The sequence below is a fragment of the Channa argus genome, chromosome 9 (genome assembly GCF_033026475.1).
Source record: "Channa argus isolate prfri chromosome 9, Channa argus male v1.0, whole genome shotgun sequence".
In the NCBI taxonomy this organism is placed as follows: Eukaryota; Metazoa; Chordata; class Actinopteri; order Anabantiformes; family Channidae; genus Channa; species Channa argus.
The window spans coordinates 18,177,475-18,193,418 of record NC_090205.1 but is presented as its reverse complement, the minus strand read 5'-3'; the positions used below and the strand labels follow the sequence as shown (position 1 = coordinate 18,193,418).

General features: G+C 40.3%; 2 protein-coding genes across 16 annotated transcripts in view; one reads left to right on the top strand and one right to left on the bottom strand.

Annotated features, from left to right (window-relative positions):
• map2 (microtubule-associated protein 2) overlaps positions 1 to 8,939 on the top strand; it is a 77,408-nt gene extending 68,469 nt beyond the window's left edge. For 13 of the 15 annotated variants that reach the window (XM_067515591.1, XM_067515593.1, XM_067515597.1 and 10 more), the window contains 4 exons: positions 1,913 to 2,005; positions 4,481 to 4,562; positions 5,837 to 5,949; positions 7,238 to 8,939. In XM_067515591.1, coding sequence (XP_067371692.1) covers positions 1,913 to 2,005; positions 4,481 to 4,562; positions 5,837 to 5,949; positions 7,238 to 7,459 — 510 coding nt within the window. In that variant the 3' untranslated portion in view covers positions 7,460 to 8,939. The remainder of the gene's footprint in view (positions 1 to 1,912; positions 2,006 to 4,480; positions 4,563 to 5,836; positions 5,950 to 7,237) is intronic. The other 2 variants (XM_067515594.1, XM_067515601.1) reach the window with 2 other exon arrangements.
• A 363-nt stretch (positions 8,940 to 9,302) lies between these two features.
• myl1 (myosin, light chain 1, alkali; skeletal, fast) lies at positions 9,303 to 15,365 on the bottom strand. The gene is made up of 6 exons (XM_067515605.1): positions 15,170 to 15,365; positions 14,348 to 14,375; positions 12,661 to 12,804; positions 11,485 to 11,658; positions 11,313 to 11,390; positions 9,303 to 9,858 (listed from the first exon to the last, which is right to left on the bottom strand). The coding sequence occupies exons 1-6, from the start codon at positions 15,293 to 15,295 to the stop codon at positions 9,830 to 9,832; spliced, it is 579 nt and encodes a 192-aa protein (XP_067371706.1). The 5' UTR covers positions 15,296 to 15,365; the 3' UTR covers positions 9,303 to 9,829.
• Between the last annotated feature and the right edge of the window lie 579 nt (positions 15,366 to 15,944).

The following is a 15,944-nucleotide window of genomic DNA, read 5'->3' as shown; positions in this document are numbered from 1 at the left end:
TTTAGCAGTACTATTATTACTACTATTATTATAACAGTTTACTTATATACCCAGGAACAGCGAGTAACAGTATAAAAACAAATTACAGCTAACTTCTTGCTGTGAGATCTGTGCCATAAACACCTGAATAACTGGCCTTATGTTTAGAGAGGGGCAAATGACCAAAGCAATGTGTTAGCGGATGTCTGCATGGCTATTTAAGTAGGACATTTTCCCTACAGAAACCCTTTGATTAGTCTTTTATTTATTCATGTTTTTAATGCTGCACTGTTTTGCATTTTCTTCTTGCAGCTGTTGTAGATTTCGTCTCAGATACTAGTAGTGGATTTACCATTAAATTAATATGTTCTTTCCTACTTCAGAAATGTCCCAAATGTCCCATTTTACAATACAATACAATATTTGATGTTTTTCTTTTCTCAGATAAAAATTATAATGGTAAATTTTAATACTAAGGGAATAAACAATTCTTAGTGCTAACAAACTGAGCTACAACCTCAGTGGCTAGAGAAGTTGTCTACAAACCACAGGGTTAATGGTTATTGGCCCGGTCTTCCTGGCTACATGTTGAAGTGTCCCTGGGTAAAACACTGAACCCTAAAGTTGTCCCTAGTGTGTGCTACTTAGTTGTAAGTCACTTTGGATAGAAGCGTCTACTAAACGACCATGTCAGTGTGTGGATCTTCTGCTGTAGTTCTGTATTCATTTTAAGATTGTACCAATGTGTTGGCAAGTTTTAGTAGCAACAAAGTCTTTCATATTATTTTGAGTAGGTACAGATGATAAAACCTTTGTGCTAATTTAATATTGTAAAGAAATAGTAAATGACACAATGTTTAGATGCGGTAATGCATTTCGGGAGAATTATGGTAACATAGGATTTACTTCAGCTGCCTCCATGCCTGTGTTCTCTTACATACCGTAGGACCAGAAATGCTCACTTATTGTATATAGATATTTGGTAGACCTATGGAAAGGGGCGGCAAAAAATACTGTGCTAATTGGAAACTAAGTACACGCTCTTCTGATCTCCATGGTCCTTTTTGTAGTGACAGTCACATAACTAAAATATATGTCTAGTTGTAATATGTCTAATGTCTAGTTACTGTATCATTTGTCTATAGATAAGGTATGTATGTTTTCTTATTATTCTTTGCTGCCTTTAAACTCATCACCACTTTTGCATTCTCACTCTGATCACTGACACTGATTACAGATGTAACAGAATTTCCTAGTGTTGTTTTTGTATTTTGGAAAAAATACAGAAGAGTTTAGGAGGCACATACCTGTGCTGCTGGGTGAAATGTATTTTTTGTTAGTGTTTATGTATCAACTCTGCCTCTCACACTTTGCTTTCTCTCATTGCAGCTATTGCAGTAATACCTTTTAATGTTTGAACTGCTGTTTTTTGCATTTAATTTTGAAAGAGTTCTATAGAAAGAGTGTTTTACAGTTGTTTTATGGACACAAAATCCCAATCTGTGCCAGAGCCTTTTACTTGCTACTTGGCTTTGGATAGCTTTTTTTTTTGCTGGGAATCGAGTGTTTCATACTTTAGGGTGTTATGCTGCTTCCTGGAGTAAAGAGGCTCCTCTGAGGAGTCATCAGATGTAGCACATTTTTGTCCATAAATCAAGATAACACATAGGGTCATAGCTCCTGCTGTGAATCACCATGACATTTATCTGTCCTGCCTGTTAGTTTAGAGACACTGTGTCCACTGTATCACATCTCTTCAATTATTATTTTAAACATTTTTTATGCCTCTGCTACAGGCAAACAAACTCATGTGTAGAACAACATAATTGAACAATAAGAGAATGGAAACAGTTTAAAACATGCGTGTAATGAAGTGCCATGCCAAAAAAGCCCAGGCCTTTTCCCACATCATTCCTAACCTCCGCCCCTGCAGGTTCTCATCCCCAGTGTTAAGCTGGACTATAGCCATGTTCAAGCTAGGTGTGGGTCCTTGGACAGGCGGGGCTACTCAGCAGGAGGTGGAAACGTGAGTCTTGTCCAAGTCTGTCTTAGTGTTGATGTCAGTGTTATTTCTGTATTGTAGTTGTGTTGTGTTGTTCAGTGTTCTCTTCCTTTTCCACAGTTTCCCAGTTTATTGTGAAGTCACTCACGCTGGTGCTCTTTACCCTAACACATCATTCTATACTTTGTGGTTTGTGTCTTGCAACAAATTTGATAGAAAAAGTCAGGATTGGAAGACTCTTGCCAGCATCTCTTCTCCTCAACCACTGCAAAGCTTTAAACTCCATGCAGGTTTCATGCTGCATGAAACACTGTGATTACAACTACTTGTATTTGAAGTCAGCAGTTACTGCATATGCCCTCTCTGCCATCTCTAGTTTGAGCAATATTCATTATGAACACATTATTATACTAACCAAATCATAATGAGACAATTACACAAGCTTTCATGACTCTATGTCACTTCCCTTAAAAATGTCTGTTGTCACCATGTTTTTTTGCATCTGAAAGATCCAGGCATAACAGCTGCCTGCATATGTTTAAAATGGTCAGGTCATGCAGCCAAATAAAAAGCTTTTGTTTTCTTCTAAATTTAACTGTACTGGCTTTTATTACTGAAGACAAATGTGGTTATTATGTGGATAATTATGAGTACAAATTGTGTATTATTATGCAAAGATAATGGTAATCACTGGTCTTACATTATGCACAAATACTCTTAATTTAACTGGAGAGATGCAACTATTTTATAGATTTACAATCACCAAACTTGCCTACCCTAATATAGAAGTAAAATTAACCTCGGCTGTTTGTTCACATGACAAAGTTGAGGACACTGGTAAAACAGGAAAGTAAGGGGGAGAGCTCAAGGCTAAATGGTCCGATTACTAGAGTGGATCCTCTCAACTTTTAGGATTTGATCGGTTAGGAATAAAATGGGATAGTATGATAACAGTGAGTGAAACAGACAAAGTGCTACAGTCAAATGGCAGAACATTTGTTTCTAATGAAATGAATATTTTTGGTGAGGTGTAATGGGCAACGTGATGGTGGAGTGGTTAGACAGACAGGTTCTTTTGCATGTTTTGCCAGTGCTTGCGTGGGTTTCCTCCGGGTTCTCCGGTTTCCTCCCACAGTCCAGATACATGCATGTTAAGTTAACTGGTGAATCTAAAATTGCCCGTAGGTGTGAAGGTGTGTGTGAATGGTTGTCCTTCTGTGTATGTCTCTCTCTGTGGCCCTACGATAAATTGGGGATCTGTCTGGGGTGTACCCAGCCTCTCGCCCGATGACAGCTAGGATAGCTTCAGCCCACCCCGCCAGAGATAATGGATGGATAGATGATTTATAATGTTTAATACATGAAAGGTACAGGGACATTAACCTTCATATACCTACACTCCCCTAACTTGAGCCATAAGATACAAGATGAAAATCAGTGAAGTTGTCTTTACATTTCTGAGTGTTCTTTGCAAATAATTTGAGCTTAACCATGTGAATTAGATGATTCCATTCGTAGAGCTGGTACATTTCACAAAGATATACTTGCTTGAGAGATGAGCCAACTTGCCATCTGATTTTCACCTGCACTGACACAAACCATAATTCATCTGTGTCTTTAAACTCATGCTGTATACCGTCGCTAGTGCTAAGCATGTGTATGAAACTCCTGGTAGAGCTCAAGGTGCACGCTTGCTCATTGTGTTGTGATTTGTTATGTGTTTTGTGATCACAATCCCAATTTTCCTGTTCATTTTTTTTCCTCTCAGGATTTTTAAGAGATGATAATTAGAAAAAATTATTACTGAAGATATAAGCTATGAACTAAATCAGTGCTGAAGTGATAGTTGAGCACAGACATGTTCCAGGAATTCACATCTCAGAATGTGGTGTATCTCTTCTTGTTCATTGTGCTGTGTCTAAAGCTTTACAGCTCCTCTCTGTTTGCTGTCTCATCGGTTCACTCCTTACATATCTCTTTGTGGCTTTCTCTTCAGATCTCCAGGGTGTGTCATATAACTGCATATCCCTGTCTCCTCTCTGCCTGTAGCCACTTTCAACTGTTCGTTCCTTTTTTCACAGTCTCACACTGAATCTTCACTGTTATGCTCTATGGTATATTATACAGATTTATGAAACCAAGTTAAAGCACTCTCACAACCTTCATTAAATCTCGGTTCGATTTCTTTAACAGACACCAGCAGTTTTCTGCATAGCGGAACACAAGGCCTGTTATTTAATAGTCACTTGTATTGTGCTCTTGTGCAATCTTGCTTGTGTTTTCTAATAATTACATGTAATTACACATCACTGTGTAGACCTCTGCAGCCTTTCATTCTTAGTTGATACCCAATCATTTTCTTTAAACAGTTGCTAAAATGTAGTGTTGATCAAAACTATTGTATTCTTTTCCATAATGGACAAAAGGAGCATAGCTTCTCATAGTGTAGCCTCATTATCACTCTTTGACCTTGTCTTTTACTGATTGTGCTTGTTTCAGGTGCAGATCCAGAACAAGAAGATTGACCTGAGCCACGTGACCTCCAAGTGTGGCTCTCTAGACAACATTCACCATCGGCCAGGTAGCTTTCAGCCGGGCACTCATTCAGGGGCAACTTACAGTAGCGGCAACACTGAGAGTGACAGAGAAGCATGTTAACAATTAGAGAAGCGTGCTTGTCGCCTGAGTGACCCCTTAACCTTGCTATATGAATTTATGTGGAGGAGATGCACTTGAGCAAGCTTCCTACAGCATCTGTTTACTTTAGACTATGGTGATAGTGGGCAGCTTCCAGGTTAGAAAACCATAAAATCCAATGAATTTAGCTGAACTGCCTTCTACCATGTATTCACTGGGAGAAACAGCAAATCACACTTGACACCTGTCTGATCGCATAACATTAGATCCTGCACCTAAAACCTAACATGTGATCTGTTTTTGGATCGTATCTGGATAAGGAATAAGAATGGATGAATCCACGTTAAATGCAGGCCAGTGTTAACGTTTCAGTAACTCACTGTACACTGCCTCCAGTAGCTAGTGAGAATTAAGTGAAAAACAATTTGAAGTTTAACTTGTCTGCGTATTGAGAAAGCAGTGCAGGCAGAATGGAGATAACGGTGCCAGATCCAAATGGATTATTACCCAGATAATGTAATCAGATAAATATCATATTCTAAAAACAGGTGTACATATTTAGCTTTTTCACTCACTGAAATTACCTTCCACAGCACTGATCTGGATCATGATAAGTTGAAAAAGTACCAACAGCAGAAAAAGCAGAAAACTGCGTTTGGATTGACAGCCTGATGATTGTCTCCACAGGTGGCCGAATGTGGGAGGTGTTGTGGTTCTCGGTGGCCTTGCTGTGTTCTGTGTTTCTAGCCTGAGTGTATGAATGTGGACCATGTTGTTGATTAAATTAATTGGGTCAAACCTGGATCCACTCCAGATCTACAACAGTGACTCCAATCACTGACTACATAGACATCACACATTTTGTATATGGCTTAGTTCAGGGTCTAAGGACAACATTTCCTCAGCTACTGTGTTGGTAAGACTCTTGCTATTGAAGCCAAGTAGGCATGATTTTCATTTAAATTACAGTTGATCATAAAAACTGCAGAATTTGACTTACTGTGCTGAAACGATGAAAGAACACTACAAGCATGGATACTGACTGATCATATGTGTTTAAGACAGATTTCCAGGCTACATTGCTACAGCTATTCAAACCACGCAGATTCTTCTTTCACCCTTAGTCATTTGTTACCTCAGTGTAAACCTGGGTAGTAACGTCTTATCTTAATTCTGTCTCTATACTCTAGTTGTTAAATTTCCTCTGCCTCTTCCCAGGGGGCGGTAATGTCCGTATAGAGAGTGTGAAGTTGGACTTCAAAGACAAAGCCCAAGCCAAGGTGGGTTCCCTGGATAATGCTCACCACATTCCTGGTGGAGGCCACTTCACGGTGAGTGTCAGCTCCATGCTTATGATCCGTCATTTAGAGGAAAACATCAAGTTTTTGAAAGATTGTCTTACTATTTAGGGGAACAGGCCAGTGTCTTCTTGTGCCAGTCCCAAGTCAGGATAAATGCAGAGGGGTTGTGTCAGGAAGGGCATCTGGCGTAAAACACATGCCAAATTAAACGTGCAGATCATGACTTCCACACAGAATCGGACTTCCATACCGCATCTGTTTGGGCCTGGGTTAACACAGACCCTGCTGACCTATAAGGTGCCGGTGGAAATTGGTATGAGAGGAGGAAGACGTGTTTGTAGGCAGAGAGAGAAGAGGAAACCCAAGAGTGTAGGACTGACAGTAGGGACTTTGAATGCTAGGACTAGGACCGGGAAGGATTGAGATCTGGTTGACATGATGCAGAGAAGGATGGTGGATATACTGTGTGTCTAGGAGACCAGGTGGAAAGGTAGCAAGGCTCAAAGTTTAGGAGCAGGGTTCAAGTTGTTTTACCATGGGTCAGATGGGAGGATAAATGGAGTAGGATTTATCCTGAAAGAGGAGTTTGTGAGGAATGTTCTAGAGGTCAAAAGAGTATCAGACAGGATGAAGGCGTGTTCAATGTTGTTAGTGGTTATGTCCCACAGGTAGGATGTGAGTTAGAAGTGAAGGAGAAATTCTGGAGTGAGTTAGATGAAGTGATGCAGAGCATCCCCAGAGGTGAGAGAGTGGTGATTGGTGCAGATTTTAATGGGCATGTAGGTGAAGGGAACAGAGGTGATGAGAATGTGATGGGCAGGTTTGGTCTTCAGGACAGGAACACAGAAGGACAGATGGTGGTAGACTTTGCAAAGAGGATGGAAATGGCTGTAGTGAACACTTTCTTCCAGAAGAGGCAGGAACATAGGGTGACATATAAGAGGGGAGGTATGTGTGTGTATGTTCAGGCAGACTTAATATATGTTGCCAACAGGCCAATCTTTCAAAAACTTGTATTCCTTCCTGCATCCTGTGACAGGCCAGTAGCCATAAAGGTATAGTATCAGTAATAACTTTTAATCCAAACTTAAGTATTTAGGTACAGCATTTACAGTAGTTGTGCTCATGAACAGTAGGTTTTTAGTAAAGTGTAGAAAAGCGATTAACAACTTTTACACTTAGTGGATCAAATTTACACACAATTTTAGTTGTTCTCAAGCTGACACACAAGACAAATACGGTATAAATATTTTTTGGTGTGATATGAAAATGATAGTTTCCTTTTCCTTATCCCTTCACAACCACTTGTATTGAGTAGATTGAGAGCCACAGGCTGACATTTCGGGACCATGCCAAGGCCAGAGTGGACCACGGAGCTGAGATCATCATCCAGTCACCCGGTCTGTCTGGCTCGATGTCTCCTCACCGCCACCGGGACAGCCACTTATCCTCCTCTGGCAGCCTGAACATGATGGAGTCGCCACAGCTAGCAACCCTGGCTGAGGATGTCACTGCAGCTCTGGCTAAGCAGGGTTTGTGAACACTGGATCGGTGGATTCATCCTCTGCAACCCAGACATCCTCACCCAACTCCCCTCTAACGTCTGCCCTCTCCTGCCACCCTGAGGCCAGTCTCAGCTAATCCACAACCTCTGAACATCTCCACTACAAGGTCTATATCTCAACTTTAGGTAGAGACTCAATTAAGGAGCTACTGTACTTTGGTCCTATTTATTTCCTGTCTATTTTAAACCCAAATATGTGTTATTTCTGATATACTTTGTTGACCTCTCTCTTTGAATGATGTTGCATAGAATAGTCTGAGCACTGGTCCTAGATAAGATTAAGTATGTAACGGCCAGTTATTGGCTTGACTGGCCCAGGCTCAGTGTTTCAAAACATATACAGCCTTTTTTCTACTTTAAGTAAGAAGTAATGTGGCCAGCAAACCATGCAGCACGTATTGTTCTTGCTCAGTGAACGTGCATGGACGCCAAACCCCTTGACAAACCAAGCATCCTTAACTTCAAGTCATTGTTGTAATCCAATATATAGTATATTTAACAAATATATAGATAGATATTTGCCATCTACATGTCCTCAAAACATTTTAAAAAGGAAGTGACAATATGGCTACAAATATCTGTAAAATGGCATTACTGCAACAACTAGGTCATGTACGACAAGCATGCATTGATTCAAATATCAAAAGAGGCTATTTTGTAATTTAAAATAATTTTAGTAAGTTATTTCCTTAATTATTGGATAAAATTAAACAAATTCATGTTTTGTAGTTATTAGTTGTTTACAGTGAAATGCTTGGTGACAATGTCAGACAGCTGGTTTGGTGCGTGACTCCTGTTGAAGAGCATCATACACTTGTACAATATAGAAAGCTGTTTAATATCAAACACTAGAGTTCATTACACAACCTTTTAGGGGACATTTAAAGTTAAAGTACAACCTACTGAACAGTGCATATGTTTCTCGGCGAACACAGGCTGATGTTGCACTCGTTAGGAAGAGTGTGTGTGTATGTATGTATGTGTATGTGCGCGTGTGCGTGTGTGCACGTGTTTGGTGACGAGTCCATGCCGATTTACCACGGATGCCACTGTGTCTGGATGTTTAGTTGCAAAATGTGGGGGAAGAAATCGGGAAAAAAAATTGAGAAAAATCCATTAAAAAGACATATCATAAAGAAAAATATAACGACCAAGAGGAATCGGTCAAACTCTTTCACATCTGCTAGAAAAAAAGCGTTATCTAGTTTCTTTTTCAGAGATCATCTGTGGTGGAAATCATCCCGCCTTCTGCCTATTAACTGCCCTCACCTGCAACTGTTAGTTTGCTTCTGTGTTTTTTCTGCATTGCCCATCTTTGTGTGCCCCTTCCCCACCTCCTGCTCCACCCTACAGCAACTGTAAATGTATTAAAAAGGTCAAGTAGATGTACGCAGTTTTTTTCTTGTTGATATGACTCCAGTTACAATAATTAATGACAATAAAAAGGACAAACTTATACTGGAGTACTTCTTTCTTTCTCTTCGTTCAGATGTCAACATGGTTAAAACAGATGTTTGACATTTTGGGGGCATTTACATTGTCACTTATTGGTTTAGTTTAGCATAAAGGGTGGAAATCACTAGCCTGGCTCTGTCCAGAAGTTACAAATCAACACAGCTGCAACACATGAAGAGCTTACCATTTAATGTGTTACTGCTTTTAATGTTATTGTATTGGTTTACATAAAACAATGATAAGTTGTGTGCTAAAGTAATTGACTGACAATTGATGTTATCTATCGCTTCACAAGAAAGCAGATAAGCTTATTTTTAAAAATGGGGGAATGTTCATCCAAGAAATTGAGTCAGAAATTCATCAATAAAATGGGAGTTTATGTAAAGTTTATTGTGAAATGGCAGAGGATACAATAAGTTAAGACTTAGGGATGGGTTGGGTGGGGATTGAATTCATTTTGATGGCCAGTCCTGGGCCAAACCAGTCATTTCACTACCAGACAGCCTGACAGACAGTAAAGTGACAGGAGGGGATGGACCATTATCCCAACTTCCCTTCCATCACTGTTCCGCTGTGAAACCATTGATAATTAAAAAAAGCCTGTGAGACAAGAGGAGTCGGATGAAAATGAGAGAAAATGCATCTTGTAGGAAATAGGGATGTCTTCCTGAACAGCAGGAGGAGGAGGAGGAGGAGAGGGGGGAAAAAAAGCACCAGTTGGACATAAAAGAAAAAAAGTTTAGAACAAAACAAACAAAGGTTTCAAGAAATGACATCTCATAGTCCTTTGTTCCCCCTGCTTCCTCAAGTGGTGCAGGAAACAGCGAGTGGATGTCGTGACACCATGGGGTCTGCACATATATGATGTTCACCACAGCAGTGGCAGGGTCCTTACACAGACATGATGTGCTTGACAAAGGCTGCAGATGAAGACCAGAGCAGGACATGAAGGGGAAGGAAGAAAAGGAAAAAAGAGTGAGTGTGTAAGAAGAAAAACTTAAAACAAATATATAAGGTGTGTGTGTGTGTGTGTGAAGTTGGGATAATGATATATATATGTGTGTGTATATATATATATATATATATACACACACACACACACACACACACACACATGTATATATATATATATATAGTTTTTACGCCAGATGCCCTTCCTGACACAACCCTCCCCAATTTCTACCGGGCTTGGACCGGCACTGCACAGCTGGGGATAGGAATGGGCTGTTAGGGGTTCAGTGTCTTGCCCAGAGACACTTCGACATATAGCCAGGGCCAGGGATCAAACCACTGGTCTCCGTGGACGACTGCTTTACCAACTGAGTTACAGCCACCCCTTGCCACAGCCGCCCCATCTCATATTTGTTATATTTATATAAAGTATATAAATATAACAAATAAATATATAAAATGCAGCTTATTGTTGCATTTTTCAGGAACCAGTGAACATGTAACTCCCATTTTTTGCAAGCTCTGTGGCTACAATGGGTTAAGTGTCTTGCCTAAAGAAACTTCACTGCGAACATGAGAAGGTGGGGATCACACCATGCACTCTGCATGTTAGTGGATGACCTGCTTCTCTGGACCACACCCCTACCCCCTTTTTTAATATTCCAACTATAAACATAAAAACTAAGAAAAGTTTTTGGTCTGGTTTGTGCACTAAACAAAATACTACAATCAATAAATTGTATATCATTTTCTGGATAAAGTCCATTTAAATGGTTATGCCACTATTGCACTTCCAAAACGTTGGGGGAGGCTGATGGCTAAAAAAAGCAGACTAAGTCCAAATATCCAGACTTTTACTTCCTACTAGAGGACAAACTCCAATAATGCTCAGGCCTACATTTCCCATAGCTAAGTATCCTCAATCCATTTATCCATCCAATATCTGTAACCCCTTATCCTATGTAGGTCACAGGGGGGCTCGAGCCTATCCCAGTTGTTATAGGGAGAGAGGCAGGGTACACCCTAGACAGCCTCCAGTCTATCTCAGGGCTAACACAGAGAGACATACATAGAGAGACAACCAATAACACTCACATTCACACCTATGGGCAATTTTACACCCATCAATTGAACCTAACATGCATCTCTTTGGACTGTGGGACGAGTACCCGGAGGAAACCCACGCAAGCCCTGGGAGAACATGCGAATCCACTAACCAATCGACCATCATGCTGCCCCTAGTATTCTAAAGGCATATGCTAAATATCTTTCCATTTGGTGACATATGAGGGTTTTTTGTTACGGCTCCAGAACCGAAGAAGATAGCAATTATTATACTAATTATTTCATGCATTAAATAACACAGAGTAGGTTATTATTTAAGCATATATTATTTGTGATGATAATGTAGTATGTGGCTCACCCTCATAGTTGACACAGCCATTCTCATCCTCCTGTCCTGCCATGAGAACATCAATCTCAGATTCAGACATCTTCTCTCCTGTAGGGGAAGACAGAGGACAGCCAACATTAAACACACACAAAGTGACACACACATGCATAGAGAAACACACCAGGCACCTAACCCGACTCACCCAGTGTTGACAGGACAATGCGGAGCTCAGCACCCATCACTGTGCCGTTGCCCTCCTTGTCAAAGACGCGCAGACCCTCAACGTAATCCTCAAATCCTGCCTTGTTTGGGTTGTTGCTGACAGTCTGGAGCATGGGCAGGAAAGACTCAAACTCTACTCTCTTGTGGGCCATGTCTGCATGAAGACAGAAATGACAGTAAGCTGCGCCCGTAGTTGCAGGTTAGAGACAGGCACCACATGGATAAAATTATACATTTCGCATTTCATCTATCTTATCTTTTACCACTTGTACTGAAGGTTCAGCAGACGTCTGTGACAAAATGCCATTTCAGACATGTACATACTGTATTTATGTGTTCTTTTATGCATGACCCTATTTGGTATATTGCACATTTGTAGTCTTGACTTTGCCAGAGTACAATGTGACATGCAGTAGTGGCTCTCTCACTATTCATAAAGCATCATGATGCCATTTTGGTAAAAGATCACAAAAGGCCAGATTCAACTAACTGTTCAGTCCATATGAGATAATAATGTTACTAACGACACCCGGATTTGAAAACAAAACATATTTAAAATATATAATGAGCCGTTCCAGTCTTTAATGGAAGAAAAGCTCTGACCTGTTCCTAGGTTTTAAATCTGATTGAAGGCTGACCAATTTCAATTATATATTTCTCCAGATTCCCTTGTATTGTGTTGTGTCTTTGTGTCAGATCTCTAACACATTTTTTATTAGAAGACTAATTTCACTGAACTTCACTAAATCCAGTCAATAAAACAGTTACTGACATATTCTTTCTATCCCTAGCCATCACAAAATATACACAAGTTGCATTGTTTAAACCAAAATCGGGTCCAAACATCATTTAACCAGTAAAAAATAAAAACAGAACCATGGACTACTTACACTGTACATCATAACACTATCAACACAACAACTGCCAAAAAGATTTCATTTATCTTTATGTTAGAGGTAGTACTGTATTGTACTGTACTTCATGTTTAGTAGTGTGCTGCAGCATTTCAGTCCCAAGAAAATTAGATTTGTTGGAAAATACTGAATGTCTGAATATTTTTCAAACATTCTTTGCATTAAATGATAAGATTTAAATATGTCAAAACCTAACATCATCAGATCAAATTTTGACCTACAACAGTTTGATGAACTCTTACCATCAGCAGAGGGGTTTCCCAGGATTTTGTTCACTTCCTTGTTGGTAGGGTTCTGTCCCAGAGCGCGCATGATGTCAGCGATCTGGTTGTAGGCCACCTTGTTGTCACCCACCCTGTCGAACAGACCAAAGGCCTCCCTGTAGTCTGCAAAGAAGGAGGAAAAGGGGAAACCGTAACCTTCATGCATTCCAAAGTTGTTTCACTCATTAAGTGATTGAGCTTGGTGTGTCAGGGGTGTTTGAAAGTCACTGTATAATAACTAGACTGTAGAATGTGATATTCCTACTATATTCATTGAGAAATTTAAATAGATAATGATATTTCCTGTAGAAAATCAATTTACTAATTTATTATTGACCTTTAACTATTGTTATCTTTTTATGTAGATTTGACTAATGTCATTTGCTTGTGGACTTTTCGTTATTCATTATGAAAGTATTTTATTTCTATCAAATTGGAAAGTATATATATATATATATATATATGGATATTGTATTCAGCTTTAAAAATAAAATGAGTGGTTTGCATTTGAGATGTACAGTAGCTGTGGCTGTTGCACGGCTGCCAGCAGGTGGAGGCAACTTCTCTACAAACTGACAGGGAAAACAAGGGCAAGACTGCTTTGTGGCTTGTTATTAGAGGCTGAATAGGCTGACTCCTGACGAGCTATGCCACCCCTCGTACTATTTCTATCGCAGCTGTCTCCTTCCCTCTCCCTCTCTCTCTGTCTCTCTCTCTTTCGGGCTATGGGCTCTTTTAAAAGACCACCTTGGAATTGATAAACATAGCTGAGAATATGAGCCCCCCTCCTTTAAAGGCAAGGCCCTCTGTGGGTGAGCTGAGTAAAAGTAGGGAATGCTGATGGCAGCGTAATACGTAGCCTGCCAGACAACAGGTCTGGACTGATGGTGCCCGATCCAGGGTCACGAGAAACCAATAGCATGTACGTTTTTGTTTTGTTTTTTTAATCAAACACTGATTTCACTATTATTCGACACCATCCTTCTGTAATATTTGGTCATATCCGGTTTTACTGAAGTACAGTATGGAATAGAAGGATAAAAATAAATCCCCGTCTTGGCACATGGTTTCAAATCACTGGTCAAGCATAAAAACAGTAACAGTAAAAACAGTCTGAAGTTATTATCTGGACACAGTTATTGGCTGAATGGATTTGTGAAGCTCTGCCCTGTGGTCATTAAATGAAAACAATGCTACATCAGTGGTTTCCAGCTATGGTTTATTTGGGACATAGTCTGATGAGTAAACTTGAAAATTGTATTTTCTTTTACCTTTTCTTGGCAATGGGGGAATAAGCCGGTGTTTGTTCAAACAAAGTGCAGAGCTTTAGCACTACATGCTGAACATCGCACAACATAAATGCTATTACTTGGTAAATGTAGCACTAACTATGACTTTGTTTAAGAGGTCGGTATTTTATAGATGTTTTCTTTATGATTTCGGCTTCAGGTTTGTGTTTGCTTTTCCTGGACTCTCAAAACACAAAATGACTTTTGACAGAGGCGATCAACACTTTTAGACCCATCATTGAGTTTATTTCATTTTTGCTCTGAGTTCATTTTAAGGGCAGGTTAACTGGCTATTTTTGATCTGCCACACAGCAGGCAGAGAAATATTTCAGTTTGCATTGTCATGTGTTTGCAAAGGTAAAACGAGGTTTGCTTACCTTCAATCTGGTCTGCACTGAATTCCACCTACAATTCAATACAAAGCAGCCATGTTAGTATTAAATGTATAAAGTTAAAAGTTTTCACAAGCAGCCACTTTAATTCCAAGGACGAGGATACGCAGGCTTTCCCCACCTAATCTAGACAAATAATCCAGTCTAGGTTTAAACTTTAAAATTAGCATCACATGATGGCACCTGATGGAGGTCCATCTTTAGCCACATTAACATGTCCTCATTTGGTGTCACACTGTAATGCCTAATACATTGGTCACCTCTTTGTTAGTCCAATCCAGAGAGTCTGGGGGCGTAGGCTAAGCAGGGTGAGCTATCCATGGTTCTACCTATTCTCTTCAGTCCTTTGCACAACTTTGAGTGTGGCCCTTCAAAGCAGCAGGTACTCTGACTACCTCTCTCTTGACTGGGTCCCCACTCATAGATCTTCACATACACGTGTCGTCTCGGACATATATGCAATTTAATATGCATCAGACCCTCTTTTAAGCGGAATCATTTGGATATCTTTAATAGGAAGGCTAAAAAATTAGGCTAAATCTGTGCTGCTAAAGAATTCACACCTATGATCAAAGTAATCACAGCAGTCCTTTGTCACTGTCACGGTGTCCTTCATTCAAAGGTGAGAGAACGTTGCTTTGCGTGGTCAAAAAACCCCGTCTCCATTCTGAGACATTCTGAGACCCACTGCTGTAGGTTCTTTCATTCAACAGTGCAAAAGTGAAATTCCGACGCTTCCTGAGCAGCCATCATCCTCTCCCCATCCCTCCCCACAGCAGATCAGATCATGCTTTCACGTCATTGTACCTTGACGGAGGACAGGTCGAGTTTAGGAGCCGCTGCAGGAGCAGGGGCTGGCTCGGGCGCCGGTGCAGGTGCTGGTGCAGGTTCGGCCTTCTTGGCGGGAGCCTTAGGGTCCTTCTTAGGTGCCATTTCAGTTCGGTTCGGGTGACAACACAAGGAGTGTAGCACAAAGTGGAGGGAACTCGGAGCAAGAAATCTCCGCTTGGGCGTATATATATGAGGGTTTTTTTTTTTCTCTTGACCCCGTCAAAGCTGCCCCCCGCGTAAGGATTGGATAACATATTGTAGGGGTGTGTGTGTTTGGTGGGGGTTCCTCTCTAAACATGGAATTTGGGCTGCGGGCCAGAAGGTGTTTATTCATGCCCTTTATCCCTAATCAAAAAGGAAAACATTTAAAATGGTTTGAATTACCTTTACGCACGACACTGTTACGCACGACTTGGACCTAGTCTCGACGTTTACTTCAGTCAGTATAATCGCATTGATAAAACAAATAAATAAACATTCATCTGCAATAATAATCTCAATGAATAAAACCATTGATGTCTGAATGGAGCATTTGAAAGCAAGTGAAGAGCACCTCCAATGCAGAGCTGCATAACTTATGCAAGAGAACACCAACCTCTGGGAGGAAAAAAATGCTGTTCCGATGAATAGTCAAAAATAAGATAGACAGAAAAAAAGGAAGGGAGGGGTTCTCAGAAAAATCAACGATGTTTCTGGTCACTGTAGTGTCAATGTGGACCTGAGATGTTTTCGATGGTGACTTAAGCTGAAC